The sequence below is a fragment of the Tachysurus fulvidraco genome, chromosome 19 (genome assembly GCF_022655615.1).
Source record: "Tachysurus fulvidraco isolate hzauxx_2018 chromosome 19, HZAU_PFXX_2.0, whole genome shotgun sequence".
Classification (NCBI taxonomy): Eukaryota; Metazoa; Chordata; class Actinopteri; order Siluriformes; family Bagridae; genus Tachysurus; species Tachysurus fulvidraco.
In genome coordinates, this window is record NC_062536.1 from 3,741,689 (window position 1) to 3,757,876 (window position 16,188).

Below are 16,188 nucleotides of genomic sequence, written 5' to 3' on the forward strand. Positions count from 1 at the left end.
TTGTTTCAAGATGTTAAGAATGTCTTTGTCACAAGTTTTATATTCTTGTTTTAAGATGTCTTATCAAATAAATCAAATATCAAATATCAAATAAAATTTTCTCAGTCCATTGGCAGATCATTTAGATTTGAATTCCTGAGATCATAAGAATGAATAAGTATTAAGAATTCCTAAGAATATATTATGATTTATTATCTTATTTTTGCACAATGACATTTTGCAGTGGATTTGCTTTGGTTTTGTGATCTGCCTACTGTGTAGTTACCTCTTGTGCTGTGATTTCCTGGTGTATGTACATGATGAGTGGTGTCATGATGAGGTAGATTTGGTATATTATATTATATTATATTATATTATATTATATTATATTATATTATAAATATTAGATTTGGTAGTAATATTTTTGATAAAGACTGAGAGTTGTACCATTATTGTGTGATATTTATGTGTGATGTTAATGCTATTTTTTTAATTCCACTTTGTTAGCATAATTCTATTGGTGATAGCGCTGCAAGAAAAACTGTTGTGTTTTGCTTTGTTATGTTGATCCCAGATGGATTGGTCTCTAAGTAAGCATAGTGAAGGTGAGAGTGGAATGATGCAATTTAGAAAACAAGATATTTCCTTAGTGATTTGTTTTCAGAAGCACTTACAGTAACTATTGTGCATCCCCATATGGTACAGTATGTATGTAATCATCTGGTGTATTTGGTCCACACTACATGCAGAGTCCCTGTAGGTCATTTATGCATCCTATGACCCGTGTACTGAGTTCTATGGTTTATTTTATTTGTCGACTTGTGTTATTAACCTTCGTAGTAATATTCATGACCGATAATATCTGGGTGTGACTGCTAGGTCATCTTCCCACGTTTTACATGATCTTACATGTAACTATAGAGTTGGATCTATTTTTAGTAGAACTTCTTCAGTTGCAGGATATTGAGAAATTCTGACTCAAATGTAAGGATGACTAATGTGTGGTCTTAGATATAGAAGATATGACTTGTAGAAATACTTTTATTTATATATTATTATTATTACTATTCCATGATTCTCAGAGAGACAGAAAAATTATATAGAGGTGATGTTTGTTTGTGGCTTTAAGGCACCTAATAGCGTGTTTATATGTGTGTAGCATTGTGCCATAGGGGAGTGTGTTTGGTTAACTGCAGTGCTTAATTTATTGTATTATAAGTATTGTGATTTTTAGGGATGTTATTCTGCAAGTAAATGAAATGGGAAATTTTATTATTAATATGAATTTATGCCTTTCTGGCAGCTTGGCAAATATTGTAGGTTGTGCTTATGAGGATGAGGAGAGATTGTACTGGAGTTTTGATAAATTTCATGCTGAAGGGGAGCATAGTGGATTTTACCGGTATAATATTTGATTGCATGCTTTATTATTAGGCATAAGTCTTCCGGTACAATGGGTATGTATATGGAATTAGCTCATGTTGGTAATTTTGGTGTTTTGACATTAATGCAAGGATAACATAAAAGGGGGTTTATTTAGAAAAAAATAACGAAGGTAAATCAATAAGGAAAGGGCGGGGCTAACAAAAAAAAGACACATGGCACAGATAAACAAACTGCAAGAATGTCTCCCTAGTGTCCAAACAGGAAAAGTTCAGGCCAATTCCTGAGAGTACCCCTCCCCTCAAGGCGTGGCTCCCGATGTGCCAAGCCAGAAACACACCCAAAAGTGCAAACGGGCAATGAACCCTTTTAGAATCGGGATCCACATAGCGAGGTAGGTTGGGGGAGGGACATTCACAGCCGAGCATCCAGGGGGGGGCGACGTCCACAGTCAAGCAGCCAGAGGGAGCAAAGCGACGTCTACAGCCCAGCAGCCAGAGGGAACCGGGCAACATCCACAGCCGAGCAGCCAGAGGGAGCAGAGTGACGTCTACAGCCGAGCAGCCAGAGGAAAGTGGGCAATGTCCACAGCCAAGCAGCCAGAGGGAGCCAAGCGACATCCACAGCTGAGCAGAAGGGCTGAATGACAGCTGAGCACAAATAGCCCGAGCGATGTCCACAGCCGAGCACAAATAGCCCGAGCGATGTTCTCAGCCGAGCACAAATAGCCCGAGCGATGTCCTCAGCCGAGCACAAATAGCCCGAGCGATGTCCACAGCTGAGCACAAATAGCCTGAGCGATGTCCACAGCCGAGCACAAATAGCCCGAGCGATGTCCTCAGCCGAGCACAAATAGCCCGAGCGATGTCCACAGCTGAGCACAAATAGCCCGCGCGATGTCCACAGCCGAGCACAAATAGCCCGCGCGATGTCCACAGCTGAGCACAAATAGCCCGAGCGATGTCCACTGCCGAGCACAAATGGCCCGAGCGATGTCCACTGCCGAGCAGAAAAGACCAAGCGAGAGGGAGGGGAAAAAAAAGAAAGAAAGAAAAACAGAAAAAGGCAAAGATACAGGCCTGCAACATCCCCCGTGGACAATAAGTGAGGCGGAAAACCAGGAAGTGAAGTACCCACAGGAACAGATGCAGAGCGAAGTCTCAGAGAGAGAAAATAAAAATTGTGCTGCAGCAAAGTTATCCTGCTGGGTCTGAGTTTGGCCGAGTCCTTCTGTCAGAAAATTAAGATCTAGATTTGGAAGAATAATGATAATGTATTATTAGGTCCCAGCAGTGTTTACAGTCTCTTTCCTGATGATTTCTCGATTTTTGTTCTTGACTTTTATTCTTCCTTTTGCTCTTTTTTTGTTTAATGAAATTTGCTAAAGATTTTCCAGATAATTAGAGATTTACTTATAATATGCATCTAAGCATTCAGGAAAATTCCAGCATTTCATGGAACTTAATCTTAATTTTAAACTTAATCACTAATGAATAATAAGCAAAATGTCCATTACTAATGAATGTTTTGAATGCAGTAAACAAAACCTAAGCTTGTTATAAGCTTGTTAATCTCCTAGCTCCTGTTACTGCTGCAGTTTATTACTTACAACTAATAATTCACTGAATTGAATAGGTGAAATTCTTTATCTATCTATCTATCTATCTATCTATCTATCTATCTATCTATCTATCTATCTATCTATCTATCTATCTATCTATCTATCTATCTATCTATCTATTTATTTAATATAAATAGTTGTTTATAATGATAAATCCATATGTCTGACAAACCTAGTGTTACCTAGACATAAATTCAGATCTAAAATAATGTGTAGCCAGAAAAAAGGCCACTGAGTCAGTTCCACTAATTATTATTTACAAGCCCCCAAGGCCCTATTCGTAATTCCTCTGATGGATTTGGATTTCATCTAATAGAAATCTAATAGATTTATTTATTTATTTATTTATTTATTTATTTATTTATTTATTTATTTATTTATTTATTTATTTATTTTTATGAAGCTTTAATTTGAGACTTTAATGTTCTGATAATAATCCTTTTGATACTGTAATGTGTTTATTCTAGATTCAGTAAGAGTTCATCATAACATAATAAGACCCACTCATACTGGTGGTCACACTATTGGGCTTATATTATTATTCAAATTAAATAAAAATAATAATAATAATAATACATTTTAATTATACTGTATATCATCCACGGTCTGAATCTCATCTCATTTAGGTGTTTTTTAAACTCAATAGCCTTTAAGAGTAACTGGATCACCGTCCCGCCCCCAAGACCTAGTTTAGGTAACTGAATGCTAAGAGTTAGTCCAGACAGTCTAGATAATGTTAATAGCTCCACTTAAAAGAAAAATAATTGGAGGAGAAAAGAACTAGCATTCTGATATAACGAGCACAAGTGCACCTTAAAACAAGATCACAAGAAAAGCAGCAAAGCTCATTTATTAGTGTTACAAACAGCATGGAAGGAAAGCCTCATGAGCTCCAGAACATCTCAGTTCAAATATAATAACAAAAATAATCCTACATTCTAATTTTATACTGTAGTAAAACAAATATATGTAGGAGTGATGACTTACTGAAATATTTCAGTGGAATAAATGAAAATATTAGGCAAATACAGAGTATTTACTGAAAAGCAGACAATTTACTGTAGTTAATGAGTTTACTTAGATCTGCTGTGTGTTCTGGGAATGTCTGAGGGAATTAATGTGTCTTTAGCAGTTAAGTCATGTTTAGCGTGATGTGTTTTAGTCATCTTAAGTGTTCGATTTACTGCCCATTGTTCTGCATCTGCATAGAAACACTTTTTTGGTCATGGGCTTACTTTAGCATGTTAGGAGATGGGGATAAAAACTGAATCAAGCGTGTCTGTAAAATGTCATGTTACAGCATGCAGTCTGATCGTCAGCTAACTTTTCGGTTAGAAAGTGTGGTAAAATCTGCTAACGTATTAGTGAAAATAATTATTAGTAATATTACTAAGAATATTATTATTAGTAATAATGTATTATTAGTTACTAAGAAATTATTATAGTTATTAAATTATTATTACTTCAACTTCAGAATAAGAGATGTATATAAACATATTTCATGGAAATTAAGCTCTAATTATTGATCATTCAAATTTTACTTTAGAATTTATTCATTGTCTTCAAGTATTAGTGACTCGTTGAACTCATGGTCAAGTCAAGTCAAGTCAAGTCAAGTCAAGTCAAGGATTTTTTTACTGTCATTTCAACCATACTGTATATAGCTGTTGTAGTACACAGTGACATGAGACAAAGTTTCTCCAGGATCATGGTGCTACAGTACATAGGACAAAGACAGGGCTATGGACATGTAAGTAGTCTTAGCCACATAAAATGAAACTGTGCAACCTGGTGCAAACAGTGCAGGACAAGACAAACAACACAGACAAGACAGTGCAGGACAAGACAGACAAGACAGTGCAGGACAAGACAGTGCAGGACAAGACAGACAAGACAGTGCAGGACAAAACGTTACAAGACAATACAAAAAGTAAAAAAATACAATAAACAAAGGACAATAAACAGTAACAGAAACAGCGCCGACCGACCGGTGTACATACTGTATGTGAATACTAAATGTTCAAACAATATTTCGTGCAGTAACGTTAGAATGAACACAGCTTATTAGCAGCAGGTCCTTGGGATAATATATAGAACTGTGCAAAAAAAAAAAAACAGCAAATGACTGAAATATTGTATAGTATGTGCGTAATGGCTGAGATATTGTACTATATGTGCAAAAACAGCTGCAATATTGGACAAATAGCTTAAGATTTGCTAGGAATATTATACCAGAGTCCTACATTTATCTCTTTAATTATTGCCTCTTTTAAAACTTGCTATATTATCTAGAGTGCAGCAGAACATCGGTCACCTTATCGAGCTCAGTGGGATCAGATGGTTAAACAATCAGTGTTATAACTTTAGGGGATTTTTGTACCGTACAGTTAATATTTTATATTTCATGCACTAGAGTGACAAAGTGCATATAGTATAAATAAGTCACATTTTATAATCTCTGTTATTTTCTGATTAAACTCTTACTAAATCTACAACAGACACAAACTCTGAATGAATGTTCTGCTTATGGCCCTGGGGTCAGTAAACATTGATTAGTAGAAACACCTGACGACTGATTTCAGTAGTCTCACACACACTAGGTGCTTTAGGGGACACTGACATGTCACTCATTCACCTTGTCACTGAGTCTCTGCCTAAGGGACCCAGACTTTCCCTGTACTGATTCTATACATACTGGTGTGACCTAAACTAATTGTGACCTCTGGTGTACAAACAGTGCCATTGCATTAAACTCCAAAAACTGGTCAACTTCAGGCAGGTTATAGCGAATGCACCTAATTTTAATGAGAGGTTTAATGTTTCCAAAAAGGCCACAGACCTGAAGGTCAGTCAAACAGAGCTGCAAAGACTGGCAAACTATAACATGTTTAAAAATGTCATTCTGTTCTGTAGGTCTTTGTCCTATCAATTTCTTGCCTGAACCTTTTATTACTGAATACTTTATCATTATTAATTAATAATTATTAATATTATTTTAAATATTATTACTGCATCTGGATTCAAAACAAGTTTGTCCTTTTTTCCATCACTTGTTTTCTTGTAAGAAATTTTTTTTAATTTAATTTTATTCCACCTTGTGTGTGTGGAGTTTGCATGTTCTCCCCGTGCCTCGGGGGTTTCCTCGGGGTACTCCGGTTTCCTCCCCCGGTCCAAAGACATGCATGGTAGGTTGATTGGCATCTCTGGAAAATTGTCCGTAGTGTGTGAGTGTGTGAGTGAATGAGAGTGTGTGTGTGCCCTGTGATGGGTTGGCACTCCGTCCAGGGTGTATCCTGCCTCGATGCCCGATGACGCCTGAGATAGGCACAGGCTCCCCGTGACCCGAGAAGTTTGGATAAGCGGTAATGAATGAATGAATGAATGAATAATTTTATTCCCAAATTATTATTTACTTATTTATTTGCTTATTTTCTGAACAACAGCTCTTTGTAAACCTTTTTAGCAGACTGGATGGAGTATTTCCACAATATAAGGAAATACTAAAAGTAACTTGCTTCATTCATCCTTCAATTCAAACAAGATGCCCGGTGAAGATACCCGGTCCCCACAGCATGATGCTGCCACCACCATGCATCACCACAGGGCTGGTGGGTCTCCAGGCATAACAAATGTTAGGTTTGTGATACACGTGCTTTAAATTTTCTGTGGAAAGCTCCTTGTTCTTTATTTTCCTTCACATTCACAGCCTAACCAGTGGCTTATTTATACAAAAAATGTGTTTTGCATGTTTATTTATTCACAGGAGGAAGCCAATGGTAAAGTAATTGTGTAACATTAGTATTATTAACACATTTTTTTCCTGAAAAGACAAAAAGTAGCAGCAATTTTCTATATTTTTGAAGCACAATTAATTAAAAAATAAATAATATGCAGCAAAAAATTGTTACATAGTGTGTTATTACAAAGCGAATGTAATGAAGGTCTTTTCGAGCTGGTAGCTAGGTGTTTTAGTAGCAAAGGTTTATAATACAATAATATAATTCTTTGTAAAAAGTCATTTGAGAGAAATAAATGCATGCAACAACATTGTTTCCTTACGCAGTTCTTTTGTAATGTTTTTATTTGTTCACACAAAATGCAGGTTACAAATTTATTATCAGTCTTAATTAACATTTATACAACTCTGACATCTGACATTACTATCTGTCTTTGGGAGGATTTCGGTTCCTGCGCCTTGTATGATATCTGCAAAAAAAATAAAATAAAACACAGACACAAATCAAAAACTACAATTTTCAAAATTGTTAACATTTATTTTATTTTTAGATTGCCCATCTCAGTGACGGTCATTCGTCATCTTCTCCCCTCCTGGTTACAAGTTATTTCACAATTCTGACTCATCGGATTGTGAATCATTTATCAGGACAAAACAACTAACAGCAGCAGATCAAATGATCACATAAATAATCACCATGGATCACTATGATTTAGCACTTCATGTAACTGCAATATTAAGCTTTAAATCATGCAAATCACTGGGACTGAAATTCCAATCTTCTACAAACTAATGAATAATGTTGCACTTACTGTCCGACCGGGTACCAGCGGTGCTTTGTGGTGTAGAACATCTTAGCAAGCTCCTCTATAGCTGGCATCTTTTTGTCATTTAAAACATCCTTATTGAGCTGAGACTTTAAAACTAGATCATGTGTTTCTGTAGAATCAAGTGTAGGACCCAGACTGGGGATGGGCTGTAGAACAAAACTACAATGTAAAAACTTTACAACCAAACATAACTAAATAAGCCGATCAGTACACCGCTACCTTTGTCAGCTCATAGGGGATGTCTGGGGCAGGATGGAAACACACTATAGTTTCACTGTCACGTGTCACACCGATCTCCACCCCCCTGGTTAGGAAAGAGGAGAAGATGGATGTAAACAAATCATTATTGATTAATGTGTGTCAGCCAAGGCCTGGATATAAGGCAGGCCAAGTGTAACAGAAAAGAACAAGAACACAAACACAAAGGGCTGTAAAAATATCCAGAAACGTCTACAAACTACAGTTAGGAGCTCAGTCATGATATTAGAAGAACGTATTGAAACTGTTTACCTGTTATCACCAGAAGCAGACGCCTGGTTTCTTAACGCTGGATGAAATGACAGGGTCTGAGCTACAAGGGGAATAAAGTATATATATAAATATTTATATACACAGAATTCACATGAACACAATACACACAATAATCACCACACATTACATATAGTCATTAAAATGAAGAATAACAACACAGATCTAAATGTTAAGGGTTTTGTTATATTTACTGTAAGGTCTTTCTGTATTGCTTCAGATTGTCCTATATGAGAGACACTTACAGTTTCATAGAACACACAAGTACTCACATGTACACACACTTGTACATGTACACACACGTGCACACATTTATACACACATTTGTACACACTTGTACCCACATTTGTACACACTTACCCACACACACACACACACACATACGTACACACACGTGTACACACATTTATACACACGTACACACATTAACACACACACACACGTACGTACACACACACACATACGTACACACACGTGTACACACATTCACATACACACATTTATACACACGTACACACATTAACACACACGTACACACATTAACACACACGTACACACACGTACACACCTACCTACCCACACACACACACGTGTACACACATGTACACACATGTACACACATGAAAACACATGAAAACACATGTACACACATGTACACACATTAACACACACGTACACACACACACACACGTTCGCACACGTACACACCTACCTACCCACACACACACACGTGTACACACATGAACACACATGTACACACATGAACACACATGTACACACATTAACACACATGTACACACACGAACACACACAAACACACACAAACACACACGTACACACACGTACACACACGTACACACACGAACACACATGTACACACATGTACACACATGTACACACATGAACACACATGTACACATGAACACACATGTACACACATGAACACACATGTACACATGAACACACATGTACACATGAACACACATGTACACATGAACACACATGTACACACATGTACACACATGTACACACATGTACACACATGTACACACATGTACACACACGAACACACACGTACACACACGTACACACATGAACACACATGTACACACATGTACACACACGTACACATAAACACACATGTACACACACGAACACACATGTACACACACGAACACACACGTACACACATGTACACATGTACACACATGAACACACATGTACACACACGTACACACACGTACACACGTACACACATGAACACACATGAACACACATGAACACACATGTACACATGAACACACATGAACACACATGTACACACATGTACACACACGTACACACATGTACACATGTACACACATGTACACACATGAACACACATGTACACATGTACACACATGTACACACACGAACACACACGTACACATGTACACACATGTACACACATGTACACACATGAACACACATGAACACACATGAACACACATGTACACACATGTACACACACGAACACACACGTACACACATGTACACACATGTACACACATGTACACATGAACACACATGTACACATGAACACACATGTACACACATGAACACACATGAACACACATGAACACACATGTACACACATGAACACACATGTACACATGAACACACATGAACACACATGTACACATGAACACACATGTACACATGAACACACATGTACACACATGTACACATGAACACACATGTACACACATGTACACACATGTACACACATGTACACACATGTACACACACGAACACACACGTACACACACGTACACACATGAACACACATGAACACACATGTACACACATGAACACACATGAACACACATGTACACATGAACACACATGTACACACATGAACACACATGTACACATGAACACACATGTACACATGAACACACATGTACACACATGTACACACATGTACACACACGAACACACACGTACACACACGTACACACATGAACACACATGTACACACATGTACACACACGTACACATGTACACACATGAACACACATGTACACACATGTACACACACGAACACACACGTACACACACGTACACATGTACACACATGAACACACATGAACACACATGTACACACACGAACACACACGTACACACACGTACACATGTACACACATGAACACACATGAACACACATGAACACACATGTACACATGAACACACATGAACACACATGTACACACACGTACACACATGTACACATGTACACACATGAACACACATGAACACACATGTACACACACGAACACACACGTACACATGTACACACATGTACACACACGAACACACACGTACACACACGTACACATGTACACACATGTACACACATGAACACACATGTACACACATGTACACACATGTACACACATGAACACACATGAACACACATGTACACACATGTACACACACGTACACATGTACACACATGTACACACATGAACACACATGTACACACATGAACACACATGTACACACATGAACACACATGTACACACATGAACACACATGTACACACATGTACACACATGTACACACACGAACACACACGTACACACATGTACACATGTACACACATGAACACACATGAACACACATGTACACATGAACACACATGTACACATGAACACACATGTACACACATGTACACACACGAACACACATGTACACACACGAACACACACGTACACACATGAACACACATGAACACACATGAACACACATGAACACACATGTACACATGAACACACATGAACACACATGTACACATGAACACACATGTACACACATGTACACACATGTACACACATGAACACACATGTACACACATGTACACACATGTACACACATGAACACACATGTACACACATGAACACACATGTACACACATGAACACACATGAACACACATGTACACACATGTACACACATGAACACACATGAACACACATGAACACACATGTACACACATGTACACACATGTACACACACGTACACACACGTACACACATGAACACACATGAACACACATGAACACACATGTACACACATGAACACACATGAACACACATGAACACACATGTACACACATGTACACACATGAACACACATGTACACACATGAACACACATGTACACACATGAACACACATGTACACACATGAACACACACGTACACACATGAACACACAGTTAGTGTATGATGTTGAGTCTCACAGTGTGCAGGTTTAACACAACAGGGTTTAAACTGTATCCTCACATTCACAAATATAATAATAACTCGACAAACATCAGAATTAAATGTGATTTTAACTCTTTACCTTTGATCTGAAGTAAGTTTGTGTTTGCGTTAAGAATGAACGGTAACCGGTTTAACTGTCTCCAGGTCGCCATTATTCCTGACGGGGGAAAAAACAACCTGTAACACACAGCGAGAACGGATCTGAGGTCAGTTTCCGGTGCAATAATAATAGATGTCGCTGTGAAAACGCGTCGCATTCGCGCATGCGCTGTTCTAAAGTATTTCCTCTCAGCTCTATAGTGAAATGACAAAATAAATGCCTCCTAACATAATAATAGTGTTTCATGTGTTTCATGTGTCAGTGTTGACTCACACAATGTGTAGATAAATAAGTCTATGTAAGAATTTAATAATAACTTGTGAGAGAGAAAGGTGTTTATTATTACTGTAATGACACTGGGGTCCTGTGCTGGAGGGGATTCTCAGGTGTAAGCTCTGTTTCTGCGGCTCTCAAAGTCCTCTAAACCCCCAACTATTGCAACACAATTCTAAAAAAATAAAATCACTATGGAAAAACAAAGTCTTTATAGAAATCTCTCTAGAAATCTCTTTTCACTGCATTTTGTGTCACAGACATGTATCTAAGAACTGTAATTAATATCATCTATACAGCATTTCTCACACTGTTCCAAAAGGTGAAAACAGCCACGTCACAGTAGACATGACTAAAAACAAAGCTTTAGCTTTGAAGGGTAATTTATTATAATGAAAACATGTGAAAGCTTTTAGCCAATATAATAAACCCCAAACTCAACCCTTTTCACCGAAAACCAAAGTTAAACTATAAGGAAATACAATTGACCTTCCCTGTGAATGGCATCAAAGCACTATGGATCCAATATAAAACTTGGTACAGAAAGTATATACATATACAGTATTACAAATAACAAAGTGCAAAGCATCAATCCAATATCATAAATAAATCCAAAAAGAGAAAACACAAATGCTGTCAAAAAAAAAGAAGCAAGATTTATAGATGTGGAAAGCACAGAGGGTTTGAGAACGGCCCAGGTTTGGTACATCAGTAGATAAAAGCCTCTGATGTAGTAACGTAACATAGACTCAGTTTGGAATTCACCAAACACTTCACTTCTACACTTCTACACTTGTCCCCAAGCAAAACATTTGACATGGCCCTTGCTGTATTTTGGTCATCTGCCAAAATCAGCAACAATCAGCAACCAAAAGCACAAGCAGCAAAGCACACTTCACTTCAACAACAGGCAGAGAGACATATACAGAAGGAATCAGCAAACATAAGCAACGTTCACACGGGACAAAGCAAAGACAGTCATCTGATCTGTGTGGGGATGTTGACTGACAGGGTTTAATACACATAGAGAAAAATCCATGCAACCAATCCTGAAGCACAAGCTGGGGGCAAGGCGTGGATCTTCCAATGAACAGCCAGATGCATCAACATTGCACAATGCAGTGGGCTGAGCCTGAAAGACAAATCTTACAAAACTTTGTGTAGGTATATATACACACAAATCATAATGGAGATGTAGATAATTGAAAAATCATTAAAGGCTGCAAACGTATGGCAGTGGTTATTTATGGGGTTTGTTAAAGAGTAAACCCCCTGCCCCTCCTACTGGGAATCCTAATGATGTTGTGACATAGTCCTAATACTGTCAGTCTTTGATCGGCATGAGAGCAGGTGTTGCTTCATATACTTGGTCACCTGCTGCATTTAAAAAACATCTGACAAATTTGAGGAAAATGATAACTCTGGAAGATAAATGTGGACAGCACACTGAGAGGACATCACCAAGACAAATGGAGTCTCCAGGCATGCCAAAATACCTGTCCCATTCCATTGAAGTTATACTGAAAAGACCTTCGTGTTTGGCTGATAGGAAAATGCAGAAGACTGAAGAGAACATTTCAGAATATACTTGGACACCCAATGGAAAGGAAGAACTCAAATCTAGCCAATATACAGGTGACTTTCATTTGATACTAAACCCTGTATTTCCTTTTGTAACTCTATTAACTTTTAGCTTCATTCTCCATTTCCTCATTCCATGCCGGATCGTGAAATAAAACAGTAACAACTTCTATTCGCTCTCTCTCTCTCTCTCTCTCTCTCTCTCTCTCTCTCTCTCTCTCTCTCTCTCTCTCTCTCTCTCTCTCTCTCTCTCTCTCTATATATATATATATATATATATATATATATATATATATATATATATATATATATATATATATATAGTTTATTTCCATTATATTATATTATATTAGATTAGATTAGATTATACATATTTTAATAACAAGCCATAATAATGTTCTAACTAAATCTAACACAATAACTGCAAACATTAAAACTGACATTATACTTGTTGCTTAGTCCTGGGGATTCATTGTTTGATTCTTAAAAGACAGATTTATTATTCGTAAGATGGAAGAAGATTCAAGATTTTGACTACAAATTAGCTATCAGATTTCTTTATTTTGTTTAAAAGTACATTTTTCTTGTACAGTGTGTCAGCGGAGTCACAGAAGGGTACGGGCCACGTTCACAGTAGCTCAGCTTGAGGAACTGGAAAGAGTTTTTCAAGACACTCATTACCCAGATGTCCATACCAGAGACTGGCTAGCTACACGCACACATTTGTCTGAGGGGAGAGTTCAAGTAAGAACAGACTGCAGAAAAGCAGAAAGTCATCTGTCACAATTGAGAATGTAGCTTTTTTGGATAGGTGTAGATTGACATTGGACCATTATTTAGAGTATTTACTTATTTGTTTACTTACAAGTTTTTCTGTGGTGTGGTAAAGAAAAAAATTACTTTTAGAGCTAATGATCTACTTCCATAGTTAATGTAGTAGTGTTGTAGTGCTTCTATAGTTTTGTTATACAATTTTATGTGTGTTTTTTAGATCTGGTTTCAGAACAGAAGAGCAAAGTGGAGACGGACTAAGGTGCAGGAGAGACACGGCGTTCGGTTGGAGCACAACATAAGCAAATGCACAAACCCTATAAAACCTTCTGTTTTTTTCATACCAGTAAGTGCGCTTCTTCATCTGCTTCTGTCTATGCTGCTGACACTGGTTGTTGTAAATCTCCCTTTGAGAAAATAAGAATTTTCTTGGTTTTAGATTACAGACATTTAGAGATTGTGCACTTCTTCCTGGTGAGCATTTCAAACGTCCTTTATATGAAGCTTGTTCATGTAGATAATCCAGTTTAGTTCATTCTCATTTTCTGTCCCATGTCTTAACCTTGTGGTTGAAGCAAGAGCATGAATTTGCTGAAGCTGTTAGAGTATATTCTGTTTTACTGTGTGTAATTGTTGTGTAATTTGTCTGCTTTTTTATGTGTACTCTTTTACTCCACACCATTTACCAGAAACATCAGCTGCCTGCATCATTCTACCCCCCTGTTCCTCTGTCTGAGATCTGCACCCGAGAGCTGCGCCCTTATGTTGGGTCTCATCAGTTTCATGGTCCACCATATCAGCCGTGCTTCTCAAACTTCAGACCTCATCATGCCAACACGCTCAGCAAGTGCATGTGTCTTACATCTCAATTAATGCTTAATTAAAATGTTAGGCAAAGACTATATGGAGATTTGACATAGGAATATTATTATGTGCACAGTATTGCTTTAACAGTGTGTGTCTTTCTTTTCAGCTGTCTTGATTAATCAGACTAAACTTTTTTATAAAGGCAGATCTATATGGCATGATAGTATATGGTATGTATAATGTAATAGTTTAACCCAGTAAACACTCAGAAAAATATGCTGAGTGAAATTCATTTTGGATGTGTTTTGTACAGAATATAATAGGCAACAAATTTGATTATGTTATTACTTAAGTCTTCTTCTTCTTCTTCTTCTTCTTCTTCTTCTTCTTCTTCTTCTTCTTCTTCTTCTTCTTCTTCTTCTTCAGTAGTCATGATGTTCCACATGGGTTATGTTGTTGACATTTCCAATTATCCTTGAATTAGTTTATTACCCCTCTAATAAAGTGGCTTATCTTAATATGCGTGGGTTCATGTAATAATATGCTGATAGATTAGGGCACATACCACATTCCCTCTAAAACTAAACCATAACTTATTCCAGAGAAGACAGAATTATGTCTCAAAATTGCTTTTTTATTTTAGAATTACAAAAAATAAAAATAAAACAATAAAAAAACATTGTGTGTATATGGCAGCTCCTCGCCAATAAAACTTCTTGGATATTATTATTATTACTATTTTTCAAAATTGGTTCAGTTATATGAAGCCTTATAAGCTACATGTATGTTTTAGTTTGACCAATGCAGTTGACCCCGATTCCCGTTTGTCAAAAACATGTAATTTTCTTATATGTCTGTTTAAGAGCTAAAATCTAGTATCTGCTAAATGCCGTAAATGTAAATGTAAATGTAAATGTAAGAGCTAAAACCTCTCGGTCTAAACACAAAACATAATAATGTAAATCTTTTTCACATTCACTAAAGTGTGCCAGGTATTTTTCAGCACTCATGTTCTCTTCATACAGGCAAGACTCACAGTTGATTTAGGATAAACATTTACCTGTACATTTACAGCATTTGGCAGACGCCCTTATCCAGAGCGACGTACATAAGTGCTTGAATCTCTAACATTACATACATTAATGCTGGCTCACTAGGTTACATACTTAAGATATGATTTTACAACATTGTTCAAAGTTACAATGAAAAAGTGTCAAAAGGTTGTATTTTTTTTAAAATCCAAAAGATAAGGAAAGAAGTGCTAGTTGAAGTGC

The 16,188-nt window shown here is 37.2% G+C and overlaps 2 protein-coding genes across 3 annotated transcripts; one reads left to right on the plus strand and one right to left on the minus strand.

Moving 5' to 3' along the window:
- Positions 1–7,030: 7,030 nt before the first annotated feature.
- On the minus strand, positions 7,031–11,617 carry mrpl42 (mitochondrial ribosomal protein L42). Its single transcript, XM_047804105.1, has 5 exons — positions 11,462–11,617; positions 8,060–8,120; positions 7,769–7,853; positions 7,532–7,695; positions 7,031–7,189 (listed from the first exon to the last, which is right to left on the minus strand). Exons 1-5 carry the CDS (start codon positions 11,532–11,534, stop codon positions 7,144–7,146), a joined length of 429 nt encoding a protein of 142 aa, XP_047660061.1. The 5' UTR covers positions 11,535–11,617; the 3' UTR covers positions 7,031–7,143.
- A 1,295-nt stretch (positions 11,618–12,912) lies between these two features.
- LOC113645436 (intestine-specific homeobox) lies at positions 12,913–15,432 on the plus strand. Of its 2 annotated transcripts, XM_047803740.1 has the most exons (5): positions 12,913–13,390; positions 13,929–14,080; positions 14,328–14,453; positions 14,547–14,581; positions 14,797–14,930. In XM_047803740.1, exons 1-4 carry the CDS (start codon positions 13,096–13,098, stop codon positions 14,559–14,561), a joined length of 588 nt encoding a protein of 195 aa, XP_047659696.1. In that variant the 5' UTR covers positions 12,913–13,095; the 3' UTR covers positions 14,562–14,581; positions 14,797–14,930. The 2 variants fall into 2 exon arrangements, with proteins under 2 accessions (XP_047659696.1, XP_027006841.2); XM_027151040.2 differs by lacking the exon at positions 14,547–14,581 and having other exon boundaries at positions 12,916–13,390; positions 14,797–15,432.
- Positions 15,433–16,188: the final 756 nt, after the last annotated feature.

Coding starts and splice junctions, on each gene's coding strand:
- LOC113645436 (XM_027151040.2), top strand. CDS start 13,096: ATGAGAGCAGGTGTTGCTTCATATACTTGGTCACCTGCTGCATTTAAA. Junction 14,081..14,327: donor TGTCTGAGGGGAGAGTTCAA/GTAAGAACAGAC, acceptor TGTGTTTTTTAG/ATCTGGTTTCAGAACAGAAG. Junction 14,454..14,796: donor CTTCTGTTTTTTTCATACCA/GTAAGTGCGCTT, acceptor ACCATTTACCAG/AAACATCAGCTGCCTGCATC.
- mrpl42 (XM_047804105.1), bottom strand. CDS start 11,534: ATGGCGACCTGGAGACAGTTAAACCGGTTACCGTTCATTCTTAACGCA. Junction 8,121..11,461: donor AAACTTACTTCAGATCAAAG/GTAAAGAGTTAA, acceptor TTCCCCTTGTAG/CTCAGACCCTGTCATTTCAT. Junction 7,190..7,531: donor CGCTGGTACCCGGTCGGACA/GTAAGTGCAACA, acceptor TTTTTTTTGCAG/ATATCATACAAGGCGCAGGA.